Here is a 23,725-nt window from a genome sequence, read left to right on the forward strand (position 1 = left end):
TTTTATGGTGCTGGAGCTTGAACACGTTCATCTGGTGCACCGGCACGGAGAAAGAACGCCTCTTCTGTACGGCCCCCACGATAAAACTAACTGGAACCTTTGCCATCGAGCTTCCAAAATAAGCCACACCATTCCTTCAAACGCCCCAACGCTCATGGACAAAGCCAGGAGTCTTATTAACTACCTAAAAACAGGCCAGGCAGAGCCCATGCACTTCAACGTCGTTGTTTCTTCAGGCCGGGAGTTTAACTGTGCACCGGGACAGCTCACAGACGCTGGGAGAGCCAACCTCTTCAATCTTGGAACGTGGTTCAGAGAAAAGTACCTGGAAAAGTCAGGGCTTATCAGTCCAGCCTTCAAGAAAGAAGAGTTTTTTTTGCGTTCAACCAACTTCCAAAGGACCCTTGAAAGCCTCCAGTCGCTAATGCAGGGCATGTATCGAACGTACTCAGGGTCGCTTGACGTTGAGGTCAGAGACCTAACGGCAGACACGCTTGGCTGCAACAGGCACTGCCCCAAGCTCAAAACCATGAAAGCAGCCTCCCACAAAAACGTCAACCAAGCCTTCTCCTCCAAGGCCAAGGAGATCAAAGAATACTTCTCAAGAGCCTACAACAGCCACCTCAGCTCACTCAGTCCCTACGCCATCTACGAACTCGTCGCCAGCAGCCGCGCCCACGGCTTCTCCCGATTCAAGCACGTTCCATCAACGGTCATGAAAGACCTTGAGGAGTACTCCATCAACCTCTGGTTTAAGCACCTGAACGATCCAAGTGCACTGTCACTTGAAACCGGGTGTCTTTTAAAGGAAATATCTGACCAGATGGTCGAAAAGGCTACTAACGCCAACCCCAGAAAAGTGTCTATTTATTCAGCACACGACGTAACTATCTACCCACTGCTCATGGCTATGGGCTCCCACACCAAGAAGTGGCCCAAGTTTGGAGCTAACCTGATCTTTGAAATGCACAAAAACCAGCAGACAGGTGAGAGGTACGTTCAAATGAGGTACAACGGAGAAAGGGTGCCTATCCCCAAATGCGCCTCGCTCCACCAGGAAGAAAAAGGCCTCTGCCCGCTAGAAGACTTCGTCCGCATTTGCAACGACACTTACATGAGCAACTTTTCAGAGGCCTGCCTTGAAGAGTAAGCTGCCGGGGCCGGCTATACCCGCCCTTACTAAAACCCGCCCTTACTAAACCCCCGAGCCAACCCAGGGTCAATAAACCTTTGCGCAATTTTTCTTTTATGAGCAGTGCAGTCGCGTTCAGAGATGCCGTCACTATACTTAGTGAGCTAGTTGAAGCCAATGCCAACGAAATAGACGATTTGCTTAAGTTTGCAAGCGATGCTCTTTCACTCTACCTCATCCACGCAGAAAATGAAGGCGTCAAAGACTTTTCAGAGGTTCTTTTTAGGAACACAATCATTGATCTTCTAGAAACAGATGCCCATCGCAAAGAGAACGAGGACAGAGCAGTGGCCCAAAGGCAGCTGGCACCTGGGGAAGAGTCGTACGAAAAGCTTGTCTACCGAAAAAGACGGGGAAGCGTCAGTGCTAACGCCGACCCCTTTGCCCCCCTAGCTGATCACCCAAAAGAACCTGAAGTTTTTGAGTTTCTTTATGGGATCCTTAAAAACACCAGGCTTATCACCCGAACCATGAACAGGGACCAAATGAAGAGGCTGGTTGCTACCATGCACGCTGAAAACACCACCGAGGGGGAGCAGCTCATCACCCAGGGCGACTACGGCAAAACCATGTACCTCATTGAAAGCGGCGAGTTCCAAATCGTGAAGGACGGCATTCCCAGCGCGCTTCTGGGGAAGAACGCTTTGTTTGGCGAGATTTCTTTGCTTTACAGCTTCCCACGCACTGCCTCTGTTATTTGTACCAAGGATGCGCGCGTTTGGGTGGCCAACTCAGATGCCTACACGGCCATCCTTCTTGCCAACCAAAGAAAGAACCGAGAAACCATTTGCCAGGTCCTGGGCAAGAGTGAGAAGTACACGACACTTACCGTTGAGGAAAAAGACCGGGTTCTTCGCACCACCCATCTGATGCACTTTTCCAAGGACGAGTGTGTCGATGTCCCCGAAGCAGGGCTGTTTATGGTGCTAAGTCCTGTGTGCCAGGTAAGGGATGGAGAAGGCTTTATCACCCTTTCTCAAGGCGACCTTCTCCGCAAAGGCGTGGTCTGCACTGAGTACACTGCGTTTCTTTTCATCCCAGAGTGCTCGTATGCCATTCTTTCAATCACATAGCCCACACACTACCCCCACACCACTACCCCCACACACCCACTACACTACACGGCACAGGGAAAGATTTATTCAGGGCTAGTTAGTGTTCGGGCTATGCTGTTGTACCGTGTCGGGTTAGTGTTTGGGCTATACTGTTGTACCGTGTTGGGTTAGTGTTTGGGACAAACCACCGCCTTTGCCACACACAGCCACACAGCCACCTACCCACGCTCACTCTGGGTCTCTTGGGGGTACTCAAAACGAAGCACTTTTTGCATTATGTCCACGGTGGTAAGCATGACAGTTCGACAGCACGTTCTTTTTAGGCCTAGTTCTGTAAGAATGGCTGCCTTGTCCGTTGACTTAGTGCACATCTCTGTGTACTCCTCCCAGCGCCCTGAGAGCTCTTTCCCGCATGTGAAGCAGCGTATTGGAATAATCATAAAAACTTGCTAAAATTTTCGTTTTACATGGCGCAGTGTTTGACCGGATGCGAAGGATGCCCTTCCAGAAGCACATGTTCCTCCAGAGACACCCTTCTTCCTTTAGTTGCTGAAATTTCTGAGCGTTTTAGTGGAAAGACGTTATTTGCCGTAATGAGTGGAAAGGGGGGGGTTGGTAAAAGCACCATTGCTGCCTCTCTAGCCGTTGCCCTCTCCAAAAAGCAGCCAACCTGTCTTGTGGATTGCGACATTGCTGGACCAAGCATTGGAAGAATCACCAACACGGCCCCCTCGATTGTTGCGGGCGGCGAGGCCATTCCCTCCGTGGTGGGAGCTCTTTCGGTGATCACTCCCTCTGAGAGTCTTTCTGAGGGGGAGCACACCCCTGGGGCCGCAATTCTCAAGTACTTGCTAAGCATACCAACCGAGCCCTTTGAGTGCCTGGTTTTTGACACGCCCCCAGGGACCTCAGATGTCCACATCACTCTGGGGAAGTACCTCTCCTCTCTGCAGGTAGTTCTTGTAACAACGCCCCACCCGCTAAGCCTAGCAGATGCTATCAGGGAGGTAGATTTTTGCCAGAAAGCAAGGCTTAGGGTCGTTGGCGTGCTTGAGAACATGGCGTCTTTTGCCTGTCGCTCGTGTGCCCGGGTTAGTTCGCTCTTTCCGCGGGCCAAGGTCCAGGAAGGCTTTGAGGCCTTGGGCGTGGCCTATCTTGGAAGCCTCCCACTGAGGGTGCAAGTTGCCAAAGATGCAGATAACGGCAAAGTATCGCTTGATTTACCTGAAGAAGTTTTGCAGCGTATTTGTTCGGGGTGTTAGCAAATTTTTTATGAACCCAACAACTATCGAGACTCTCCACCAAGAGGCATCTCTATACATCAGAGAAGAGCTGAAAGACGCAACACTCCCAGAACGCCTGAGCGCATACATCTCTGAAGAGGAAGAGCTTGTTGACGTTATTGCTAAAACAGAGCATCTTCTCAGCATGTACATTAAAGGGGGCGAGTACTTTTTCGGACACGTAAGTGCTGATATATAAATTAAACAAAAGAATTTTTCGATGAACAGGAAGAAGAGAACGGCTCGCCAAAGCTCCAACGTGTTCACTGCGTTCACCCACCCACAAATCCTGGAACTCAGAGAAGTTTTTAGCCTTCTCGATGGAACAGCTGACGGAAAAATTTCCAAAGAAGACCTTGAAACCTTCCTCGAGAGCATAGGGTCCCCCCACACCGAAGAAGAAATCGAGGGAATGATGCACGACCTTGGAGGGAGCACTTTTTGCTTTACCACGTTTCTAACGGCTCTTTGCGAGAAGCTTTCCAACATTGACTCAGAGAACGTCCTCGCCCGGGCCCTGGGCATCTTTGACCCGGGCCTCAGGGGGTCTATCTCGGTCTCTGAGCTGAAGGAGGCGCTGACGACCTCTGGGGACAGGCTCACACCCGGGGAGTGGGCCGTTCTGGAAAAGCAGCTTTCTCCCGCCGATGGCCACGTCCAAGCCAAGGACCTGGCCCGGGAAATCAGGCACTGTGGCCTAGCGCCCTCTGAATAAACTACAACTACCGCCCCGAAAATTATTTGTTTAATGAAGGTCTCTGTTATCCTCCCGACGCATAACGAAAAGGAGAACATAACCGTGCTCCTGAGAATGATAGAAACCGTAATGAAAGACGTCCCCACGGAAGTAATCGTTGTGGACGATGGAAGCACCGATGGCACCTCTGAGGCGTGCAGGGAGCTTTCCTCAACGCTAAGCACCATTCAGGTAAGCACAATCACCCGGGCACAGAAAACAGGCCTGGGAAGTGCCTATGTTTGCGGTGTAGGGCATGCCACCGGGGAGTACGTCCTTATCATGGACGCAGACCTTAGCCACGACCCCCGGGATATGCTCCGGCTGCTTAGAAGAGCCGAAGAAACCGGGGCTGGGGTGGTTATTGGCACGCGGTACACGAAGGAGGGCGGGTTCTCCAACTGGCCCTTTTTCAGGAAGCTTACCAGCCGCACCGCCAACCTCCTAGCCGGTATGTTCACGGGAAAGACGCACAGCGACATGACCAACAGCTACCGCGTCTATCGGAGAGACGTCCTCCAGGCCGGAATCAGGAAGGTCCAAGCAACCGGGTTTGCCTACCAGATGGAGATCCTCTACCACTGCAAGACCAGGGTCGAGGAAGTGCCCGTTTGTTTTTACGAGCGCTCGTATGGGAGGTCCAAGCTTGGTCCGTACGAGTACTTCCACTTTCTCTTTTGGGGGAGTGTGCTGCTCTGTCGGCGGCTGCAGCTTCTTTTGCATCGGGTCTTATACTGTGAGTGCTCGGAAGATTTTTTTGAATGAGTAGCATATTTGCAGTGTCGGACTTCCTCAAGGAGGACGAAATAAAGTCAAGGTACATGGACAAGACGTATACGGGAACAGACGACGACTACAAGCAGGAACTGGTTGTTTCTGGGACTGTGTACGTTGGAAACCTTTCAAGCGGGACCAAGGAGGAGCAGTTACATCTGCTCTATTCGCAGACCGGGAAGGTTGAGCGGGTGATTATGGGCCTGGATGCGAAGAGGCAAGTGCCTTGTGGGTTCTGCTTTGTTGAGTTTGCCGACCTGGTGCAGCCAATGATTGCGCGGCGGTCGTTCACAGAGTACCGCCTCGATAAAAAGTGTCTTTTTGTAGATCTTGACACGGGCTTTGCCGAGAACAGGCAGTTTGGCCGGGGCATTGCTGGGGGGCAGGCGCGAGAGGACCCAGAGAACAAGAGAAAGCGGCGGAGGCAGGGATAATAAATGGGCTGTGGTATAGGGGTTGTGGCATAGAGGTTGTGGCATATGGGTTGTGGCATATGGGTTGTGGCATAGGGGGATAGCGAAAGCGAAAGCGAAGCGTGAAAAAGCAAAATAGGGAAGAATTTTATTGGTGATGACTGTGCGAGTGCTAAACGTGGCAGAGAAGCCTTCGGTGGCTAAGTCCTTGGCAGAGATACTTTCTGGGGGAGTGTACACGGTGAAGAGCGGGAGCAACAGGTACTGCAAGAACTTCTGCTTTGAGAGCGTTCTGGAGGGCAGGCGGGTGGAGATGGTCTTTACGAGTGTCCTGGGCCATCTTTTCTCTCTCGATTTTGAGAGAAAAACCCGGTGGGACGAAACAGATCCATCGGCACTCCTGACTGAGGAGGTGAAGTGGTTTGTTCCGGAGGGGATGAAAGATGTGTCCAGGAACCTGGAGCAGGTGGGGCGGGGGTGTTCAATGCTGATTATCTGGACGGACTGTGATCGGGAAGGAGAAAACATTGGCTACCAAGTCTCCAATCTTCTTCGGGACCAGGTAAAAACAACCCGAAGAGCTCGGTTTTCAGGTCTTAGCACGTACGAAGTGCAGCGGGCGGTGCAGAGCCTTGGGGTGCTCAATCTGAACGAGTCGCAGGCAGTGTGCTCGCGGATAGAGATAGACCTGAGGGTGGGCGCGGCATTTACGCGGCTGCAAACAATCAGGCTGAGGGGGGAGTTTGAGGACAAGCGGCTGATTAGTTATGGGAGCTGCCAGGTGCCCACGCTTGGCTTTGTGTGTGAGCGGGAGGAAGCGATTGAGGACTTTATTGAGGAAGACAACTGGACGCTAGATGCTGAGGTGTTTTCCAAAGACAAAAAGCGGGCGGCTATGTTCCACTGGGCGCGGGGAAAGATCTTTGACGACCAGTACGTCTCTCTCAAGTATGAGTCCATCAAAAACCAAGAAATGACCGTTACAAAAATTGAAAAAAAGAAGGTTCAGAAATCACGGCCCTATCCATTGCGAACGGTTGAGCTGCAAAAGTTTTTTGCGCGGAAGGGTGGGGCCATCTCCAACTCCCACGAGCTTATGAAGATAGCTGAGACGCTTTACACCTCGGGGTACATCAGCTACCCGCGCACGGAAACAGACGCCTTCCCTGAAAGCTTCAACTTCCAAGAGCCCCTCAACCGCCTAAAACAGGACAAGGTGCTTGGGGAGTACGCTGCAAAGCTATCGCCCTCCCCGCCGCCCAAAGGCAAAAACAACGACCAGGCACACTCTCCGATCTATCCAATGAAAGATGGATCTCTCCTCAAGGGGAAAGAAAGAGCTATTTACGAGTACATTGCCCGAAGGTTCTTGGCTGGGTACAGCAAAAACGCTGAGGGAGAAGAAGAGCTGATTGAGTGCACCGTTCTTGAGGAAGTATTCACCAAAAAGACGTTGGCGGTCACTGCTAAAAATTACCTTGAAGTCTTTATCTATGAAACCTGGGGAGACAAAGACACCCGGTCCCTTGGCTTGAAGCACGGGGACGTAGTTACATGGTCGCCCGCAATCAAGGAGTCGCACACGGAGACGCCCTCTCTCCTGACAGAGGCCGAGCTGATTGCTAAAATGGACGCCAATGGAATTGGAACGGATGCAACCATCCACGACCACATCCAGCGCATCAAAGAAAGAGAGTACATAGAGGCCATAGACAAAAACAGCCTCAAAAGCACTTGGATTGGCCGGTCGCTCATCAAGGGGTACAAAAAGATCGGTCTTGAAGTGAGCGACTCTTCGCTAAGGAAAGAGTTTGAGGTGTCTCTGAAAAAAGTATGCCAGGGATCGCTCACCCCACAGCGGCTGATTGAGAAGGAGGTGCAGATGTACGCGGCTATCTACAAGACCTTTGATGAAAACTTTGCACAATTCAGGGAAGAGTTCGCCCTCAGAAAAGAGCTGCCCAAGCCTAACGAAACGCCAAAAACCAAACCCAAAGCAACGCCAAAAACCAAAGAAACCCTTTTCCCCCCGGCTTTGCCTAGGTGTAACGAAAACCAATCAAATAGAGCTCGACCCCGCCAGCCCCCAAAACAAACCTACCACGAGCCGCCCCGAAAGCGCTCCATTGAAGTCCTTGATGACAACTCCTTTGTAGCCAATCTACCACCTGGCACAGTCATCTGTGAGTGCAACGTTGCTTCTAAGGTGGTTACAGTCAAAAAAGAAGGCCCAAACAAAGGAAAAGAGTTCTACAACTGCACAATGGGCCAGTGCGACTTCTTCCAGTGGGAGGCAGATGTGGCTGCCGGTAGACCCCGAAAGAAGCCCCAGCCAGTTGCGCCCACCCGCAGCTATTCGTCCAGTAGCCAGTTCTCGCACCCGTCCTCATACACTAACCCGCCCGCTGTCCTTGACGACGACGTAAAGTGCACATGTGGCACAGCTGCCAAGCTACTTGTCTCAAAAACGGAAAGAAACAACAACCGCTCCTTCTTTAAATGCAACAAAAGCTACAAACCGTGCACGTTCTTCAAGTGGCAGGATGAGGTTTAGGGCTGGGCCTCACTGCCTCCCAAACCTTCTTAGCATCCAGGCGGTGGTGAAGATAGCTGCTGCTCCCAGGGCCATACTGCGCCCAAGCGCCTCTGCCGACTGCGCAGCTAAGTATGCGGTGATTCGGGGCTTGCCCCGGGTGTTAGCTAGAGCATTCGCAATGCCCCCAACTCCACCAAGAACAAAACCAACTCCGTATGCAGCACCAACGGCAAAATAAAGCCTTTTTATGTCGTTTTCTTGGTAAATGGGGCAGCTGACTTCTTTTCTCTCCATTTTCTTTTATTTTTATGAGAATAAATCATGCCAATCTAGCACAGACCATTATCTATGGGACCGTCGCTGAAAGAATAAACGAGCCAGACAACCCAGCAACCCACAGATGGAGGGTTTACGTTCGAGGATACAAAAACACCGATATAAGCTACTTTATTCGGAGCATTACCTTCAAAGTGCATGAAACCTTCTCCAATCCAACGCGAATCATTGACACTCCGCCCTTTGAGGTGGAAGAGTGTGGGTGGGGAGAGTTCGGGATTCAGGGGAAGATCTACTTTGTTGACGTGCATGAAAAGCCAGTCTACTTCATGCACGGACTCAAGCTTCATATGGACTCAACCGTAAGAGTTGTTGGGGACATAGAGTATCCGCCCAATGCCATATGCAACGAGCGCATGGACACAATTATCTTTGAAAGCCCAACGGAAACGATGTATAAGCTTATAAAAAGCAACCCCGAGCCCGTCATTGATCCGGAAATAGCCGAAGCTATCTACAACGAAAAGAAGCGAATAGAAAAGGCGATAGACTTTGTTATTGAGAAGCTAGAGCGAGAGGGGCCGAAATAGCAATCTCGGAAACTGCCAAACCCGAAAACGAAAACCAATAAATGACGGGCCAGGGCAGGGCACATTGGAAGACAATTTTTTGTAAAAAAAATATGGAGGTGCTAAGCCTGGAGGACGTTTACAGCAGCTGCAATGGAGTTTTAACGGTGGCCCTGGTCAAAATGGCCGCATCGGGGATAGGTATCAAAGAGAGAAGCAGCAGTGAAATAAAAACCATCAAGGCAGAAGAAATCAAAGAAATCACCGAACATTACGGTGTTATAGCCCACACGGTAAGAATAACCAAGAAAGATGGGGCGGTGTTCATTCTTGACGGAATTACGGCAGACGCTCTTGAAAGCATCAAGCAGTATGCCAAGAAACACTACAAGCTAAACGTTTACAACATACAGCTTTCAGTGGATGGGAACGTTCACGGCAAGATAGACGTATCGAGCACTTGTTTTGAGATGAAGTCAGGAGAAAAGACGCTTTTTGAGATACCTCTGCACTCGATCTCTAACGCCTATGAAAGGCGCGGGGAAGGCATCATTGACATAGAAGAGAGGTATTACGGGGTGTCAGAAATACGTTTTGGGTCCATGAGCGAGAGCAGCAACGTTCTTAAGGTGATTGAGCAGGTGAAGGGGGCAACGGCGAGCCACAGCGAAACCGAAGTGCTTTCGGTCGAAGAGGTGACCTGTGCCCTGCCCCGAGGAAAGTCCAAGCTGACACTTACTTCCACGGGCATGCATTTGATTGGGAAAACCTACAGCCACCACATTCTCTACGGGAGCATTGCGCGGCTCTTCCATCTTGAGAGAAGCGCCGAGGAGGGCGTTGACGAGATGGCCTACCTGATCTTTGAGCTAAGCACCCCGATCCGGCAGGGCCAGACGAGGTACCATTTTGTTAGTATGCTGGTGCCAGAAGATCTAGTTCGGGTAACCCTTGGCAAAAACTCGGTGATTGAGTATAAAGATGCTAGTCTCACCGACACATCGGCATCGGCGTTCACCTCCCCACACGAAGCACCTGCATCCCCAGCACAGACGGAGACCCAGGCACCCCCACACGAAACACCACCGCAAGCCCAGCCAGAAACCCAAGCACCGGCACCAATGCAGGAAGAAGAAAAGGCCAAGATGGAAGAGCTAGGTCTTTCACTGACCTACGAGGGCAGTCTGTCCCACTGCCTGGTCAGTGTGCTTGAAAAGCTTTCCAAGGTCTCAGCAGTTACATCGGGCGCGTTCAGCACCATGATGGGCGGAAAGGCCCTGAAGTGTTCCTCAAAGGCGAATGAAGGGTACCTCTACCCGCTCAAAGCCGGGCTTCTCTTCATTCCAAAGATTGCCTATATCAAGTACACCGACATAGACGCAATTGAGTTTAGTCGAGTCAATCTAAGCACCAGAACGGCCAAAACCTTCGATCTCCGCCTGGCCATGCACGATAACAAGAGCCACATGTTCAACGGCATCCAGAAAGCCGAGTTTAGCGCATTTGAGGGGTACATGACCAGCAAGGGAATCAAGTGCCGAAGCGAGGTGGTTGAAGAGTCCTGGGGACATGCCAAGCACAGCGACGAGGAAAGCGCCGATGAAGAAACTGCCAGCGATGAAACAAGCGAGGAAGAGAGCAGTGATGAGGAAAGTGTTGTAAACTCCGACGGGAACGGCTAGGGAGCACCGCGCCCAGGAGTGGCCGCGCCTCTTTTCCAAGCACAATCCAAACCTGTATCTTTTATTTAAAAAGTAACGATTTGAGACTGCAAAGATTCAAACTAGCCCGAAATAAAAGCAGGTATGGCGTAGATGTTTGGGTTTGCAGCACAGGTCTGGGCTGTTGATTAGTTTTTCCGGGTTAGTGGGTGGTCCTTGCGCCTGGCGGTGGTTATTTTGAAGTAAATACTGCGGATGGGAGGGGCTTGGTGTGGTTTTTCATTCCTGTGTTTGGCGGCGGCAGTGTGTTCTGTCTGTGCCCTGGCTTCTTTCTGTTTGAGGATGGTTTTGTAGTAGCTGCGGACATCTGCAAGAAGGTTGATGTAAACCTCTGAGTTTATGTCCGAATCACTGAAGTACTGGAGGAGGTTGCAAAGCTTTTGCTCTGTTCCTTCAAGATCTTTCATCCAGGCGCCTGCCCCCTGCTTTTCCAGGGGGATGGGGTTTTCATGGAGCTTTACCAGATGCACCAGGCACTTGTAGGTGTTGTAGAACGCGTCAAAGGCCTGCGACTTCTCCTGCTGCGATTCAAGGGCTGCCCTGTCGGCGCCTTGGCTGGGGGTGAGCCCAAAGGTCTTTTGTAGGGCGTTTTTCAGGTAGAGTGCAAAAGCATGCATAAAGTCAGGCACTTGGTCGATCAGGTAGCTGCTTACGGCGTAGGTGTCAGACAAAAGAAGCTCGCTGGGCTCGGTTGGGAGGGAGATGTAGTCGGAGAAGATCTGCAGGGCTTTGTTGACGCTTTCAAGCTCAATCGACTTGTAGGCTTTGGGCTTGTTAAGAATATCAATCCGGACCTTCTTAAAGGCTCTGGTAAGTTTCGCGTACCCCTGGTTTTTATCTTCCAGGTACCGGCTGCTCAGGTTGATGTTTTTGCTAAGCGGGGTGTACGTGGTGTCGTTAGTGGAGGTGGCTGCAATGGAGTAGTGCTGGCTGCACTCCTGGAGCCCTATGGCGTTGGACCGCTTGGACTGGAGGTAGTAGTACGGTATTTCAATGGAAAGGTCCTCTTTCAGGCGATTTAGCGAGCCAACCATGGCGTTAACGGCATCTTTTTCCATGTTTCCAAATGTCAGAACCCTGCCCATGCTATTCCAGGCGGTCTTTGACAAAGCGCCCGGGTCCTTGTTTGCTGCAGCAAACACAGCTAGCATTTCCCGGAACAGGTTGCCATATATGGAATCGCAGTATTTAACAAGCGCTGTGTACTCTCTAAAAACCTCTGCGGTGCTATTTGAAAGAAGCGCCCGCTCCAGAGTGTTGAGGCCCTCCAGAGACATCTCAATGGTTTTGATCTTCTCAATAATGTGCACCATGTCTAGAATGGCGTTCATGTGTTTTGCCAGTGTGTTTTTCACCTCGGCAGTGGAGGTAAGCTCTTCTAGGTCGGCGAACAAGCTCAGCGTCTGGGCTATAAGCGTGGATGCTGAGAGCTTTATCTGCGCCAGGTTGTGCTGGTTGTTGTGGAGGATGTAGAGAACCTGGTAGTATGCGGCCGCCTTTGATTGGTCCGTATCTAGGCACGTCTTGCTAATAACGGCATCTTTAAGAACGGCAAAGAGCGTGGGAATTAGCTTGGTGCCTGTCAGTGCGTAGTCTACCAAGGCGTTCTCTATCTCCATGGCTTTGAAGATAAAAGACGCTTTGATGATCCCGTTGTACTCTTTTAGGAAATTTTCATCAAGCATAACCTGTTTGAGCTGGTTGGTCTCTTTGGCCTCTTTTATCTTTTTGCCCACCACATTGAAAGCTTTCTGGAAATGCTCCAAGGCTGCCAGCTGCACCTTTATCTTGTTGTAGTAAAGATAGCAATCGGCGTTGAACAAAAGAAACCTGTTTTCCTCGATTGTCGCGTGGCAATGCTTCATGATCTCAAGAAACTTGCTACTGAGCGGGGTGGGGGCAACAAAGATTATCAAGTGAATGATAAATGGGGCATTGTGGGCCTTAAGGAAAGGTGACAGCTTAAACAGCTCGTCTTTGTTTTGGGACAGGCTATACGCATACTCCAGGTCCTTGGATATGGTGTACGTTCCCGCATTTGTCTCAAGAAGGTCTGCAGTCACTGACGTAGCACTTTTCTGTGGGGTTTTAAACTCATTGATCGTATCTGGGCCTGCCGAGTTAAACCCTGAAACCACGGGGTCTGCACCAGCACCCCCACTATCCAGTGGACTCTCCAGAGCTAGGTTTGAAATGGCCTGGGGGCTGGTTTGGGGACTGGTGGTGTTGGTTTGGGGGGTGCTCCGACTGGTAACGTTGGTTTGGGGACTGGTTTGGGGACTGGTTTGGGGACTGGTTTGAGGACTGGTTTGGGGACTGGTTTTGCGGCTGGTAACGTTGGTTTGGGGGTTGGCGTATGAGTATAGTGGTGTGGTGGAAGCAGAAGAACTGTTTGTAAAAGTAGTATTTAGTTCTGTTCCATTACTACCCGTACCGGAAAAAAGCAGTGAATGGATTGCTAATGCCGTTGTGAATAGGTTGATATTGAAAAGTTTCATTTGCCCCCTTTTCCTTGCTCTTAAATACACCCCGGTAGTGATTGATGGGTGTGGCAGCTGACGGGTCTGTGCGTGACGGGAGATGAAAGGTTGATGCTCAGCACCCTCTACCACGCCCCAAGAACTAGCAAAAATATTTGCTGCCAGGCTATACCAATGGATGTACTTGCCAAAGCCCCAGAAAAGGTCAAAGTGGCAGTGGCACAGATAAAGGAGCGACTGAAGCACCTGGAAGACGTAAGAAAAGCTGTGGAGAGAGCAGCACAGGGCACAGGCACGGTGTTTCCCTTTTCGTCACCAAAATCAGCACTGCTTCAGAAAGTAGCTAGCGAGGAAAGATACCTGGCCAAAGAACTGGCTAGACTGGTGGATAGTTGCTTGGTTTAGGTTTTTGTGGTGGATAGTTGCTTGGCGTAAGGGTGGTACACCACAGACCGGACCCAAACTATTTCCTTTTAAAGAATAAACTGTGGACCAATATAGAAAGAGAAAGCGCGTCCTTTTATGAAGGAAAGAAAGAAGCGAGCAGAGCCCCAACAACCCAGCAACCACGACAGGAGATATGTGCCAGGCACACTAACATCTGATTTTAAAGTCATCCGTTCAACCAAAGACATCGAAGACCTTGCAGCAGCTGAAACGATCCTGAGCATTGGGAAAGAAGAAGAGACACCTTCGAGAAAAGAAAGGAACCGCATAGCTGCCCGAAGAAGCAGAGAAAAGCGGGTCCAGAAAATAGGGCAGCTGTCCGAAGACATCCACAAGCTTGCCTCTGTTAACAAATCCTTACAGAAACAGATGGAACATGCCGTCTCCATATTAGAAAAAATAGTTGAGGAGCTAGACCGGTCCCTGGAGCAGCGCCAAATAGACATTGTCTGGCTGGTGGCACTGGCTGTTTCGGCAGAGATACACTTCTACCACAGCCCCAAGCACATCCACCTCCTTGATCGGCTTAAAACGCTCTTTGTGCCAGGCTCCAGGCCTCCAAAATAAAGAGAAATGTTTGGAGGTATTTTTTACTATGGATCATTCTGGGGAGAACGGCGTAGACAACCAGGAAAGAACAATAGTTCTGTCAAACGTAAGGAAGATCACGAGGCACAGCAACGTCCAAAAAACGGAAGACGGTGTCTTGGTTCAGGAGATTCTTGTTGTTGAGGTGGATGGAGGAGAGGGCAACTTGCTAAACAGTCTTATGGCGCTGTGCATCGTCTTTGTTGGGGTGCAGATATGCGCCTTTCTCTGGAAGCGGGTGCACAAAAAGTCATTCAGCGTTCTAAGCACGCTAATTCTGCTTTTCTTTCCCCTGGTAACGGCCGTGCTGTCGCTGTCCTGGGTGTTTGTTGGGGCGTGGGCAGTCGTTGCCTTGGGGCACATGGCAGCGTTTGGGGACATCTTTTTGGGCCGGCGGCCAAGAATGCTTACCACCAACGTCTATGCTATCTATCGGAAGATTTTTAGGGTGAGTTTGGCCCTTTCCGGAGTTGGGTATTTTATGGTTGCCTATGGATTCTTCCGAGGGGTTGCGATGCTGTACCGGAAGGGAGTGTTTCTCCTGATGTATGTGCTGTACTACACGCTTGTGGTTCGGATAGGCCTGGACTTTGTCAGTTACAAGGCGTCAGGTACGATTCTGCCATCAAAAACCGCCAAAAAAGAAGGTATCTGTCCGATGTGCGGGGAGGGCGAAAAGGCCGGGAACAAGATGGTCCATCTCAGCTGCAAGGAAACCATTCACGAGGAGTGCCTGAAAAACTGGAAGATTCTTGGGAAAAAAGACACCTGTCCCTCGTGCAAGGAAAAAGTTGACCTGTCGTTCATTCCAATGAATCCGTGGCAAAGGAACGAGTACGTCTTTACGCAGTTCCTAGACTTTGCCAGCAACCTGATTCTTGCCTACGCGGCCACACAGGGAGTTGTTTTCTTTTTGAACATTTAAAAAAACTCTCTCACAGGGAATCGAACCCTGGTCCCCCGCGTGACAAGCGAGAATGATAACCACTACACCATGAGAGATCCACCAAAGCACGGAGGTGGTTAGCAAGACTAGAGCAGAGGAATAAAGGATAAAAGAGATGCGAATTTATTATTTTTATGGCAAGTGTTGAAAAGTTGTTCAAGGCAATCAAAGATGCCCCAAGTAAGGGCGTGAAAAGACACATCACCCACGAAATAGTCACCACATACTGCGGAGTCCAAGGCCTCACTGGAACCATGATGTCGGAGGCACACGCCCTCTCAGTGAGCACAAGCTGGGAAGACAGAGTTGCAGGCTCCCGAATCATTGAGGAAATGGTCCGGCAGGGCACCCTTCCCGACGCCTTTGCCCCCCAAGCCTCCCCGGTCTCCCTCGACCTGAAAAAGGTCATGGCTGGCCCAAAGTACCTCGCTTCTTTTTACGACTGTGCTGCAGCGGTGCCGGCCGGGAAGGATTTCATTGACCTTGATGACCACAACGTTGTCCTAAGCCTCAGCAACATAGCAATGCCTGGGGTGCCAAAAAGAGACGAAAGCGCCGCCAAGCGCAAAAAAGGCAAAGAGCAGGCCGTTGCAGAAGAGGTCAGGGAAATAGACAGCGCCGAGGTCTTCTACCGGGAGGTTCTGGCCAACCTCTCATCCTTTGTCTGGGAGCACAGGCACGGCGCCGCCCAAATGGTTCTGGGCATAGTGCGGGGTATGTCCCAGAGAGAAGCAGAGCTGCTTACCACCGAAACCCTTGAAGTAAACGACTTCCTCCGCCCGCTCCTAACAACGCTAACCATGGACAGGTTTAACGACTACGAAATGGACAACGCAGTCTCCCCCGTCCGCGAAACCATTGCCAAGGCCCTGAAAGAAATGGCCCTGTTTACCACAGCCGCTGGGCTGAAGGAAATCGTCCACTTGTTGATAGACCTCTGCAAGTACGAGGACTGGCAGGCTAAGTACAGCGGCCTTATTGGCATCAAGTACTGCCAGGAGGTAATTAGCCCAAAGGCCATGCCAGAGATTGTCAAGAGCATTGTGGCCATCTCGGTCGACCTTCTCAGCGACCTTGATGAAGACGTCAAAGGCATTGCAGCCTTCCTGCTCACAGGGATCCTCGAGCAGTGTGGCGGGAAGAGCACCCGCGCCGAAATAGAAGAGTTTATGGAGATAGATACAGTCGTTGACATGTGCTGGGAAGCCTTGGAGGAGGAGGAGGACCTCGCTGTGGCTAAGGCCAAAATCATCCATTTGCTTGAAAAGATCGAGTCGCTTGGGTTCTCGCTCCAGGAAATCGATGCGCCGAAGTACCTTTCGCTGCTCCGGCTGCTGCGCTGCTCCATTGACTCGGTGCGCCTAGCCGTTCTCTCGCTTCTTAAAAGCACCCAGGTCGTTCTGCCACACGACGCCCTCTCCGCCGTGCTTTTCAGCCTGCTAATGGAGGAGGAGCCGGAGATTAGGAGCGCCCACCGCGATGTCATTGGCCAAATTGTACAGAGCCTTCCCACCCCCACGCCCCCACAGGTCACCGCCATAGTTGCAGCGTTTCTTGGGAGTATATGCCATGTTTACACCCACGGCAGCGCATCTATCAAGACGGGGTCGCTGGTTGTCATTGGAGAGCGCGACCTTGGGGCTACGAGCGACGGGTGCAAGGTCCTTGGCGAGGAAAAGGTGTTTGAGGGAAGAATGGCCCTGTTTGAGGCGCTGGTGTCAACTGAAAAGCTCTGGAGGGCGTGCAGCGCCTTCTTTCTTGAAGAAAAACCTTCGCCCTTCTTTGTGCTCTTCCGCGCCCAGGCGGCCGCGCTTCTTTCGCTCGCCGACCAGCCTGGAGCCCGGGAGAGTGCGGCCGAGCTAAGAAAAGCGATGCGACAGAGCCAGGGGGGCGTGGAAGAGAACAGGACGGACACCAACCGAGGGTGCTACGCGCTCATGCGAATGCTTGAGGGCGAACCTGAATCAGAAGATGCATCATCACTTCTTTATCTTTTTAACATTAACCCGAACACCCCAGTTCTAACGGCCATGGCCAAGGTCATCTCTAAGTGTCCCGCCCGCTTTGAGAGCTTCTTTCAGCTGGTGGTTGACTGCGTCTGTGCGCGAGAAGAGGCGGCGGCTGCTGAGGCCGCAGCGGAGACAGCGGACACAGAGACGCCCCCGAGCAAAAGGCCCAAGGTGTCTAAAGACGTGCCTGAGCCAGTGGAGGAAAGGTGGAGAATGCTGGCGCTGTTCAAGGTTCTTGGCAACACATTCCTTGAGACGGAGGCATTTGCCGCCCTGGCTAGGAACGTCCCCAAAACCTGCACCTTCCTAAAGAGCACGATTGAGTGTTTTACCGATATGTCTGTGCTCTCAAGGGTGCTTAGCTACGCGACCGAGCACCTGAATGTAGAGGTGGTTAGGTACTTAGTTGAGAAAGTGTCAGAGCATAACGAAACCTTTGTTCTGGCAATGGCCTCCAAGCTCCAGGAGATAAGAGCAGAGAAGACAAAAGACCACCGCGCGTTTCTAAGCTTCCTGGACAAGCTTATCCCATTCTCTCGCCCTGAAATGCTCGTTCCCCTCGTTTTCCCGCTGATTGAGACAATGAACACGACCTTTTCCGAGGCCGGGGTGAGGGAGCTTGGAACAAAGGCTTTTTCCTCGGTGGTTCCAGTGATGCACCTGAGGGGAGAGGTCAAGTGCTCCAGCGACGCCTTTAGGGACGTTCTGGCCCGGGACAGAGAGAGAATCCGCAAGCTATCTGTGAAAGAGGACGTAACCACGGACGTAACGATGAATGTAACTTTGCGGGAGTACCAGAAGAAGGGCGTTGAGTGGATCCACTTCCTGAAAAAAAGCAGTCTTTCAGGTATGCTCTGTGACGACATGGGTCTTGGAAAAACCGTTCAGGTACTTGCTCTGCTCGCCCACGAAAAGCTCCACCTCCCGGCACAGGCGTTCAAGGTGCTTGTTCTCTGTCCCTCAGCACTGACCGGGCACTGGCACGCAGAGATATCCGCCAACTTCCCCACGCTTACCAGCACCACCATCCAGGACTTTTCAGGTGCTGGAATCTGTGTCTCGTCCTACGACAAGTTCAGGCTAAGCGCTGAAGCGTTTTCTTCGGTTGAGTGGTTCTATTTGGTGCTTGATGAAGGACACCTGATCAAGAATGCCAGCACTCTCCTGCACTCGCGAGTAAAGAGCATTGGGGCCTCCCACAAGCTGCTACTGAGCGGGACCCCGATCCAGAACTCAGTTAGTGAGCTCTGGGCGCTTTTTGACGTGCTAATGCCTGGATACCTCGGCACAGACAAAGAGTTCGCTCGGGAGTACCTGAAGCCAATCATGCGCGGGAGAGAGGGAAAAGGCACGGCGCGAGAAGGCGACCTGGCCAAAGAAAAGCTTGAAGCCCTCCACAAACGCGTCCTTCCCTTCATGCTCCGGCGCATGAAAGAAGCCGTTCTCTCCGACCTTCCCCCAAAGGTCATCAAAGACGTCTTTGTCTCCATGAAAGAGGTCCAGAAAAGCATTTACGAAGACGTTTCTTCAGGAAGCACCTGTTCCGGGCAGTACGGAGACGTTTCAGCCTCTTCCGGGAACTTTGCCCACCTCTCCAGGCTTATCAAGATATGCTCGCACCCCTCGCTCCTCACCCCCGGGGACGTCTCCACCACCGGCCTAGCCAAGAAGTACACCCCGAAAGAGATGAAAGAGAGCCACTCAGGGAAAGTGGCTGCACTGATTGACCTGCTAAAAGTCATGATTCCCAGCTGCAAGGTTCTCCTCTTCTGCCAGTACAAAACAACCATTGACTTTCTGGAGCGCTGCGTCCAGGCCTCCCTCCCCGAGCTTAAAACCTCCAGACTCGACGGAACCGTCAAAGGCGACGAAAGAGCCGGTCTGGCCAAAAGGTTCAACGCCAGCCCTGAAATCGGCCTAATGTACCTGACCACCCACGCGGGAGGCCTGGGACTCAACCTCACGGGCGCAGATGTCGTTATTTTCTTTGAGCACGACTGGAACCCAATGATGGACCTCCAGGCAATGGACCGCGCCCACCGCCTTGGCCAGAAAAAGTCCGTCTCGGTGTTTCGGCTGATAACCAAGGGCACCATTGAAGAAAGCATCATGACCCTGCAAATGTTCAAAAAGTACATCTCAAAGAGTGTTGTTAACCAGCAGAATGTTGAGATAGAGAGCATGGACACGGCCAACGTCCTTGAAAGGTTTGGAAAGGCCCAAGTCCCCAGTGAGAGCACCAACCGAGCAGACGAGTACCAAGACTTCATTTAGTTTGCCAGGCAATAAATCACCCGAACAAACACTGGGTAGCCCCGTCATATTGCGGGTTTGTTTATAAACAATGAGAAGGTTTATGTTCTTCCAAGAACACTGCCTGGTGTCAAGCGAGGATCTAGCAGGGAAGTGTCCGCCCCCCAGGCACGTTTCCCCGTTCGCTCGGGAGTATGAGCGCATCTTCCACCAGGGCCAGGCTTCGGGACAGGTCATTTTCCACCCCGAAAAAAGTGACCTGGACGCCCCGAAAGAGACAAAAGCTGGGCCTGTGCGCGTAACCAAGGTCAAGGGTCTGGCAGATGACTTCTACAGCAGCCTCCTGGACTGGCAGGGGAGCAGCATTGTCTTTGCGCTTGATGAAAGGGTGTTTGTCCAAAACTTCCTTACCGGGCGCACCTCTCTCATAGCCAGGCTTAGCAGCACCTACATAACCTCGGTCAAGATTTGTCCGGGGAGTAGCACCGTGGCCCTGGGAACGTGCACGGGGGACATTGCTTTAGTCGATCTTGATGGGAAGGCTCTCACGCGGAAGCATCAGCACAAGTCCCGGGTCGGCGTTCTTGAGTGGAATGGCAAGCAGCTTCTTTCAGGGAGCCGGGACCGAACGATTAAGTACCTGGACCCCCGGACGCCTGACGACTCTCGGTCTGTTATGGCGCACACTCAGGAGGTGTGTGGTCTTTCCTTCTCAGCCACGGGCGCCTACCTGGCCTCGGGGGGCAACGACAACAAAGTCTTCATTCTTGATGGAAGGTCGCACAACTCGATTCTTCACACCATTACAGCGCACAAGGCCGCAGTTAAGGCGATTGGGTGGTGTCCTGAGAGAACGGACGTTCTGGCAACTGGCGGGGGCACTGCTGATCGAACGGTGAAAATGTGGAAGGTTTCAGGTACGGCGGAAGAGCTGCTTGGATCGATTGACTATGGGTCCCAGGTGTGCAATCTGAGGTGGACCAAGCACCACGAGCTCATTACTACGCACGGATACTCTCAGAATGACATTCGTTTGTTGGACATAACCAGGCACCGTCAGGTGCGTATTTTTGAGGGGCACAAAAACCGGGTCATTCACTTCGGGATGAGCACCGACGAAGAGTACTTTGCAACGGGCTCTGGGGACGAAACAGTTTGTGTTTGGAGGGCGCGCGACAACGATCTTGGCAACTTTATGATGCGCTAGCTATGCAACGGTGTTTGTTTGCTGTCGCATCCAAAGGTATAAGACGCGCAATTGCCGCGTGTTTATGAACAACAGCTCCAACAACTCTCCGGAGTACCGGGACTCTCCGGCTCTTCCCTTCAGCATTGAAGACCTTCCCATCTACGGGTACACCTACAAAGACGAAGAAAAGCCGTTTGGCAAAAGCTTTAGCTTCTCTATGGCTGAAAACCCGAAGTATCCCGAAGATATATCAGACGATCCAGCATATTTTTTGAACAAGTACTCAGAGCAAGACCATACATCGCAGATGGCTTCCCAGATATCGCAAATGGCTTCGCAAATGAGGCCCGGGGCCACAGGCGTTCTTGGGGAACCCAAAGAGCTTGATTTTGCAGCCTACATGGACCACCGGCAAAGAAAAATGCCGGCGCAGGAGTACTCCAACAATTACGATTTCAGGTACAACAAAGAAGAGGAACAGGCTGTCTTTGTTAATGCCAGCCAGTATCCATATATTAAAAGAAGGAAGGAAAGAAGAGACCATCTTGACACACTCCAAAAGAAGAAAGATGTCGCCTACCAGCACGAAAGCCGACACAAGCACGCAATGAAGCGCCCGCGGGCGCCGTCGGGGCGTTTTCTCACCAAGGAGGAAGCCTCGCCCTCTGGAGGTTCCTTCATGCAATAAACGCCAACCTGCAAATTTTGTTTATGCTCCCGTCAGAGAACGAAGCAGTGACAGAGAAGCAACTTGAAAAGGTTTTACTAGGCTACTTGGAGATACCTTACTTCCACAATAACCCCTGGTACCTTGCGCTGTGGAAAAGACACTTTGAGGCCCACAAGAACGCCTCTCTTCTCTTTCTTATGCGGATGAAGGGCGTTGGTCTGCTAAGCACCTGGCTTTATCTGAGGCTATCTGACTACTTCGAGGAAAAAGCGTGTCTCACCTGTGCACAGGCGGTGGTGATTGAAGGACTGAAAAACAAGGCCCACCCCCTCAAGGACCTGGAGGAGAAAGCAGCGACCCAGGGGAGCAAAAAAGAGGCCCACGCACTTGAGCGGCCCTCAAGGATCACTGTTCTCGGGCGTGAGTGGATCCGGACGGTCCATCTGGGGTATTCGAAGGAGCCGCTTATTCGGGACGGGGTGGAGACACCCTTCCAAATCTATAAGATAGAGAAGTACTTGGGCCAGCGCCGTGCTGAGGTAGATGAAGAAACAGAAAAAGGGCTTAATGAGGTGTCACTTCTTTTTGGGAGCCTAAAGGACCAGGAGCGGCCTGAAAAGCGGCTGAAACAAACCTTACCAAAAATTTTAGCTGTACCGGTTTCATCCTACAACTCCACCCTTCCCAGGGATCTGCACATAACAGGGGACGATTTGGAGCACCCAGAGTCTTTTGCGTCTATGCTACCCCACTCCTCTTCTTTTTTACCCACCCCCTCCATTATTCACCCCACAAAACACTCCACACCCCACCCCACACAACACCCCGAGCAGGATCCCTACCCCGAGCTAACCCTTACCCCAAAACAGCAACCCAGTGATCTGGACATGGCAGAAGATTTGGAAAACGTTTCATACCTCCTCCCACAGGCTCCAACCCCAACCCGAACACTACCACACACCGCCACAGACACCCTCGCAAACACGCCCAACCGTGCTGTGGACCACTCTATGATCCAGAGAGATCGTTCATTTGGAACACCGGCGGTTAACGATAAGATTGTGATTGAAAACGTTCTTTATATCGCGAAAAAGTCGGTTGGTGACCATTCTTTGGTGGTTACTCGCATTGCCAGCCTTGGAGATGGCAACATTACCCTGAATGCTAAAGACTACGTTCTCAAGCACCGAGATGTTCACTTGCCCGGGTGTATGGAAGAGTATGCACACGGAACAGCTCTTAAACACTTGTCTGATGTCTGCGCTCCTCTTGAGCTAACTGTTTCGTACACAGATAAGATTATCTCGCTATCTCCATACTTTGAGATGAGCTCTTTGGACAGAGCGATTGATCTAATGATAGAGAAGCAGGGCGACTTTCCAGAGATCTTGGCCGCGCACTACCTCAACCGGCTCCTTGAAATTGGCGAAACGCTCTCCCGTGAAGGATACTCCATTTCAGAGTGCAGCCTCAGAGACTTTGTCCTGGCCATTGATAACGGGGAGATAGGCCTAAGGCTTGCGGTGTACAAAAACCTTCTTAACACAGCGGCGGCTTTTTCTGCCCCTTCGCCACTAACAACTGCCCTACTAGCCCGAACTAACCCCAAGCACGCCAAAGCCCTGCTTACACCCACCTCCCCAGTGTCCGCGTGGAGGGACAAGCTCACCAGGTACCTGGCACAGAAAAAAGAGCGGAGTGAGCTTCAAAACATATTCATTTCTCAGGAAGTCTCGATCTATGAAACCCTCGACTAGTTACTTTTCGTGGTAGTGTGAAGATCTTATCTGAAAAAACTTCTTTGGCGGAGATCTTTCCATGGCCCAGATCCCAGCAAGTAGCAGAACAGCGTCCTCCTCTCTGCACCCCCGGGACACAGCCACTGAGACCTGGTCAAGAACTGTGGAGAGTGCATCAAGGTCCTTGGAGAAGCTTGGAAGGTTTTCGTGGAGGTAGGTCAGTGTTTTGAGTGCACTGTTCTGCGAAAGAAGCAAAAACACCTGTTCGGGCACCACATCCGTCTTATGGTACAGTATCCGGCCTAGAAAGTGGAAAAAAGAGGTGCACGGTTCATCTGACTCGTCAACCAGTCTCTGCTGCAGCGGCCTGGGCATACCCGAGATGGCACTGGCCGTGTTTAGGTCCATACTCGCTCGGGCCAGGGGAAGAAGCCTTCGCGAGGTTTTTTGGGTTGGCTTGTTCATGTGGATGGGCACAGCGTCTCTTATTTGCCTGTAGAGATACGGGTTCTCCGTTTCAACAACCATTCCTCGGTATTTGGTGTTCCGCTTTCGTGGGGGCACTTCAGAGAGTCTAATAAGGTAGACCATGTCCTGGCAAAGTCGGTGCTCCATGTAGTCGTCAAGCGTATCTATCTCCACCAGATCGTACGACCACTCAGCGGAGAGACTTTTTACCAACGAGGTCTTCCCACAGCCAATCGGGCCAGAAAGCACCACCACTGAAGATTTCGCATTCTTTAAAGCACTTCTTGCCTCTTGTGTCTTCCTTGGGGGCACTCCATCCATGCTCTTTTTATGAAAAAACTTGAGCGATTGCTAACACCTACACAGCCAACAAAATGATAA

The 23,725-nt window shown here is 51.6% G+C and overlaps 20 protein-coding genes across 20 annotated transcripts; 16 read left to right on the forward strand and 4 right to left on the reverse strand.

Annotated features, from left to right (window-relative positions):
• Positions 1–4: 4 nt before the first annotated feature.
• On the forward strand, positions 5–1,150 carry NEDG_00096 (lysophosphatidic acid phosphatase type 6; the record flags this gene model as incomplete). Its single annotated transcript, XM_067687514.1, has 1 exon — positions 5–1,150. One exon carries the CDS (start codon positions 5–7, stop codon positions 1,148–1,150), a length of 1,146 nt encoding a protein of 381 aa, XP_067545222.1.
• Positions 1,151–1,248: 98 nt separating this feature from the next.
• NEDG_00097 (cAMP-dependent protein kinase regulator) lies at positions 1,249–2,265 on the forward strand (the record flags this gene model as incomplete). The annotated part of the gene is made up of 1 exon (XM_067687515.1): positions 1,249–2,265. One exon carries the CDS (start codon positions 1,249–1,251, stop codon positions 2,263–2,265), a length of 1,017 nt encoding a protein of 338 aa, XP_067545223.1.
• A 200-nt stretch (positions 2,266–2,465) lies between these two features.
• On the reverse strand, positions 2,466–2,687 carry NEDG_00098 (DNA-directed RNA polymerases I, II, and III subunit RPABC5; the record flags this gene model as incomplete). Its single annotated transcript, XM_067687516.1, has 1 exon — positions 2,466–2,687. The coding sequence occupies one exon, from the start codon at positions 2,685–2,687 to the stop codon at positions 2,466–2,468; it is 222 nt and encodes a 73-aa protein (XP_067545224.1).
• Positions 2,688–2,714: 27 nt separating this feature from the next.
• Positions 2,715–3,509, forward strand: NEDG_00099 (uncharacterized protein; the record flags this gene model as incomplete). The annotated part of the gene is made up of 1 exon (XM_067687517.1): positions 2,715–3,509. One exon carries the CDS (start codon positions 2,715–2,717, stop codon positions 3,507–3,509), a length of 795 nt encoding a protein of 264 aa, XP_067545225.1.
• A 10-nt stretch (positions 3,510–3,519) lies between these two features.
• Positions 3,520–3,729, forward strand: NEDG_00100 (uncharacterized protein; the record flags this gene model as incomplete). The annotated part of the gene is made up of 1 exon (XM_067687518.1): positions 3,520–3,729. The coding sequence occupies one exon, from the start codon at positions 3,520–3,522 to the stop codon at positions 3,727–3,729; it is 210 nt and encodes a 69-aa protein (XP_067545226.1).
• Positions 3,730–3,750: 21 nt separating this feature from the next.
• NEDG_00101 (myosin regulatory light chain 12) lies at positions 3,751–4,245 on the forward strand (the record flags this gene model as incomplete). Its single annotated transcript, XM_067687519.1, has 1 exon — positions 3,751–4,245. One exon carries the CDS (start codon positions 3,751–3,753, stop codon positions 4,243–4,245), a length of 495 nt encoding a protein of 164 aa, XP_067545227.1.
• A 33-nt stretch (positions 4,246–4,278) lies between these two features.
• On the forward strand, positions 4,279–5,031 carry NEDG_00102 (dolichol-phosphate mannosyltransferase; the record flags this gene model as incomplete). Its single annotated transcript, XM_067687520.1, has 1 exon — positions 4,279–5,031. The coding sequence occupies one exon, from the start codon at positions 4,279–4,281 to the stop codon at positions 5,029–5,031; it is 753 nt and encodes a 250-aa protein (XP_067545228.1).
• Positions 5,028–5,474, forward strand: NEDG_00103 (nuclear cap-binding protein subunit 2; the record flags this gene model as incomplete). The annotated part of the gene is made up of 1 exon (XM_067687521.1): positions 5,028–5,474. The coding sequence occupies one exon, from the start codon at positions 5,028–5,030 to the stop codon at positions 5,472–5,474; it is 447 nt and encodes a 148-aa protein (XP_067545229.1).
• Positions 5,475–5,610: 136 nt separating this feature from the next.
• On the forward strand, positions 5,611–8,007 carry NEDG_00104 (DNA topoisomerase III; the record flags this gene model as incomplete). Its single annotated transcript, XM_067687522.1, has 1 exon — positions 5,611–8,007. The coding sequence occupies one exon, from the start codon at positions 5,611–5,613 to the stop codon at positions 8,005–8,007; it is 2,397 nt and encodes a 798-aa protein (XP_067545230.1).
• A 9-nt stretch (positions 8,008–8,016) lies between these two features.
• On the reverse strand, positions 8,017–8,283 carry NEDG_00105 (uncharacterized protein; the record flags this gene model as incomplete). Its single annotated transcript, XM_067687523.1, has 1 exon — positions 8,017–8,283. One exon carries the CDS (start codon positions 8,281–8,283, stop codon positions 8,017–8,019), a length of 267 nt encoding a protein of 88 aa, XP_067545231.1.
• Positions 8,284–8,297: 14 nt separating this feature from the next.
• NEDG_00106 (YEATS domain-containing protein 4) lies at positions 8,298–8,855 on the forward strand (the record flags this gene model as incomplete). The annotated part of the gene is made up of 1 exon (XM_067687524.1): positions 8,298–8,855. The coding sequence occupies one exon, from the start codon at positions 8,298–8,300 to the stop codon at positions 8,853–8,855; it is 558 nt and encodes a 185-aa protein (XP_067545232.1).
• A 92-nt stretch (positions 8,856–8,947) lies between these two features.
• Positions 8,948–10,516, forward strand: NEDG_00107 (structure-specific recognition protein 1; the record flags this gene model as incomplete). The annotated part of the gene is made up of 1 exon (XM_067687525.1): positions 8,948–10,516. One exon carries the CDS (start codon positions 8,948–8,950, stop codon positions 10,514–10,516), a length of 1,569 nt encoding a protein of 522 aa, XP_067545233.1.
• Positions 10,517–10,683: 167 nt separating this feature from the next.
• Positions 10,684–13,053, reverse strand: NEDG_00108 (uncharacterized protein; the record flags this gene model as incomplete). The annotated part of the gene is made up of 1 exon (XM_067687526.1): positions 10,684–13,053. The coding sequence occupies one exon, from the start codon at positions 13,051–13,053 to the stop codon at positions 10,684–10,686; it is 2,370 nt and encodes a 789-aa protein (XP_067545234.1).
• A 504-nt stretch (positions 13,054–13,557) lies between these two features.
• On the forward strand, positions 13,558–14,049 carry NEDG_00109 (uncharacterized protein; the record flags this gene model as incomplete). The annotated part of the gene is made up of 1 exon (XM_067687527.1): positions 13,558–14,049. One exon carries the CDS (start codon positions 13,558–13,560, stop codon positions 14,047–14,049), a length of 492 nt encoding a protein of 163 aa, XP_067545235.1.
• Positions 14,050–14,077: 28 nt separating this feature from the next.
• NEDG_00110 (RING finger protein 121) lies at positions 14,078–14,995 on the forward strand (the record flags this gene model as incomplete). The annotated part of the gene is made up of 1 exon (XM_067687528.1): positions 14,078–14,995. The coding sequence occupies one exon, from the start codon at positions 14,078–14,080 to the stop codon at positions 14,993–14,995; it is 918 nt and encodes a 305-aa protein (XP_067545236.1).
• Positions 14,996–15,150: 155 nt separating this feature from the next.
• On the forward strand, positions 15,151–19,299 carry NEDG_00111 (TATA-binding protein-associated factor; the record flags this gene model as incomplete). Its single annotated transcript, XM_067687529.1, has 1 exon — positions 15,151–19,299. One exon carries the CDS (start codon positions 15,151–15,153, stop codon positions 19,297–19,299), a length of 4,149 nt encoding a protein of 1,382 aa, XP_067545237.1.
• Positions 19,300–19,381: 82 nt separating this feature from the next.
• On the forward strand, positions 19,382–20,485 carry NEDG_00112 (cell division cycle 2-like protein 1, cofactor of APC complex; the record flags this gene model as incomplete). The annotated part of the gene is made up of 1 exon (XM_067687530.1): positions 19,382–20,485. One exon carries the CDS (start codon positions 19,382–19,384, stop codon positions 20,483–20,485), a length of 1,104 nt encoding a protein of 367 aa, XP_067545238.1.
• A 64-nt stretch (positions 20,486–20,549) lies between these two features.
• On the forward strand, positions 20,550–21,155 carry NEDG_00113 (uncharacterized protein; the record flags this gene model as incomplete). Its single annotated transcript, XM_067687531.1, has 1 exon — positions 20,550–21,155. The coding sequence occupies one exon, from the start codon at positions 20,550–20,552 to the stop codon at positions 21,153–21,155; it is 606 nt and encodes a 201-aa protein (XP_067545239.1).
• A 23-nt stretch (positions 21,156–21,178) lies between these two features.
• NEDG_00114 (uncharacterized protein) lies at positions 21,179–22,894 on the forward strand (the record flags this gene model as incomplete). The annotated part of the gene is made up of 1 exon (XM_067687532.1): positions 21,179–22,894. One exon carries the CDS (start codon positions 21,179–21,181, stop codon positions 22,892–22,894), a length of 1,716 nt encoding a protein of 571 aa, XP_067545240.1.
• NEDG_00115 (uncharacterized protein) lies at positions 22,895–23,665 on the reverse strand (the record flags this gene model as incomplete). The annotated part of the gene is made up of 1 exon (XM_067687533.1): positions 22,895–23,665. One exon carries the CDS (start codon positions 23,663–23,665, stop codon positions 22,895–22,897), a length of 771 nt encoding a protein of 256 aa, XP_067545241.1.
• Between the last annotated feature and the right edge of the window lie 60 nt (positions 23,666–23,725).

The sequence above is a fragment of the Nematocida displodere genome (assembly GCF_001642395.1).
Source record: "Nematocida displodere strain JUm2807 chromosome Unknown 1, whole genome shotgun sequence".
Taxonomy (NCBI): Eukaryota; Fungi; Microsporidia; genus Nematocida; species Nematocida displodere.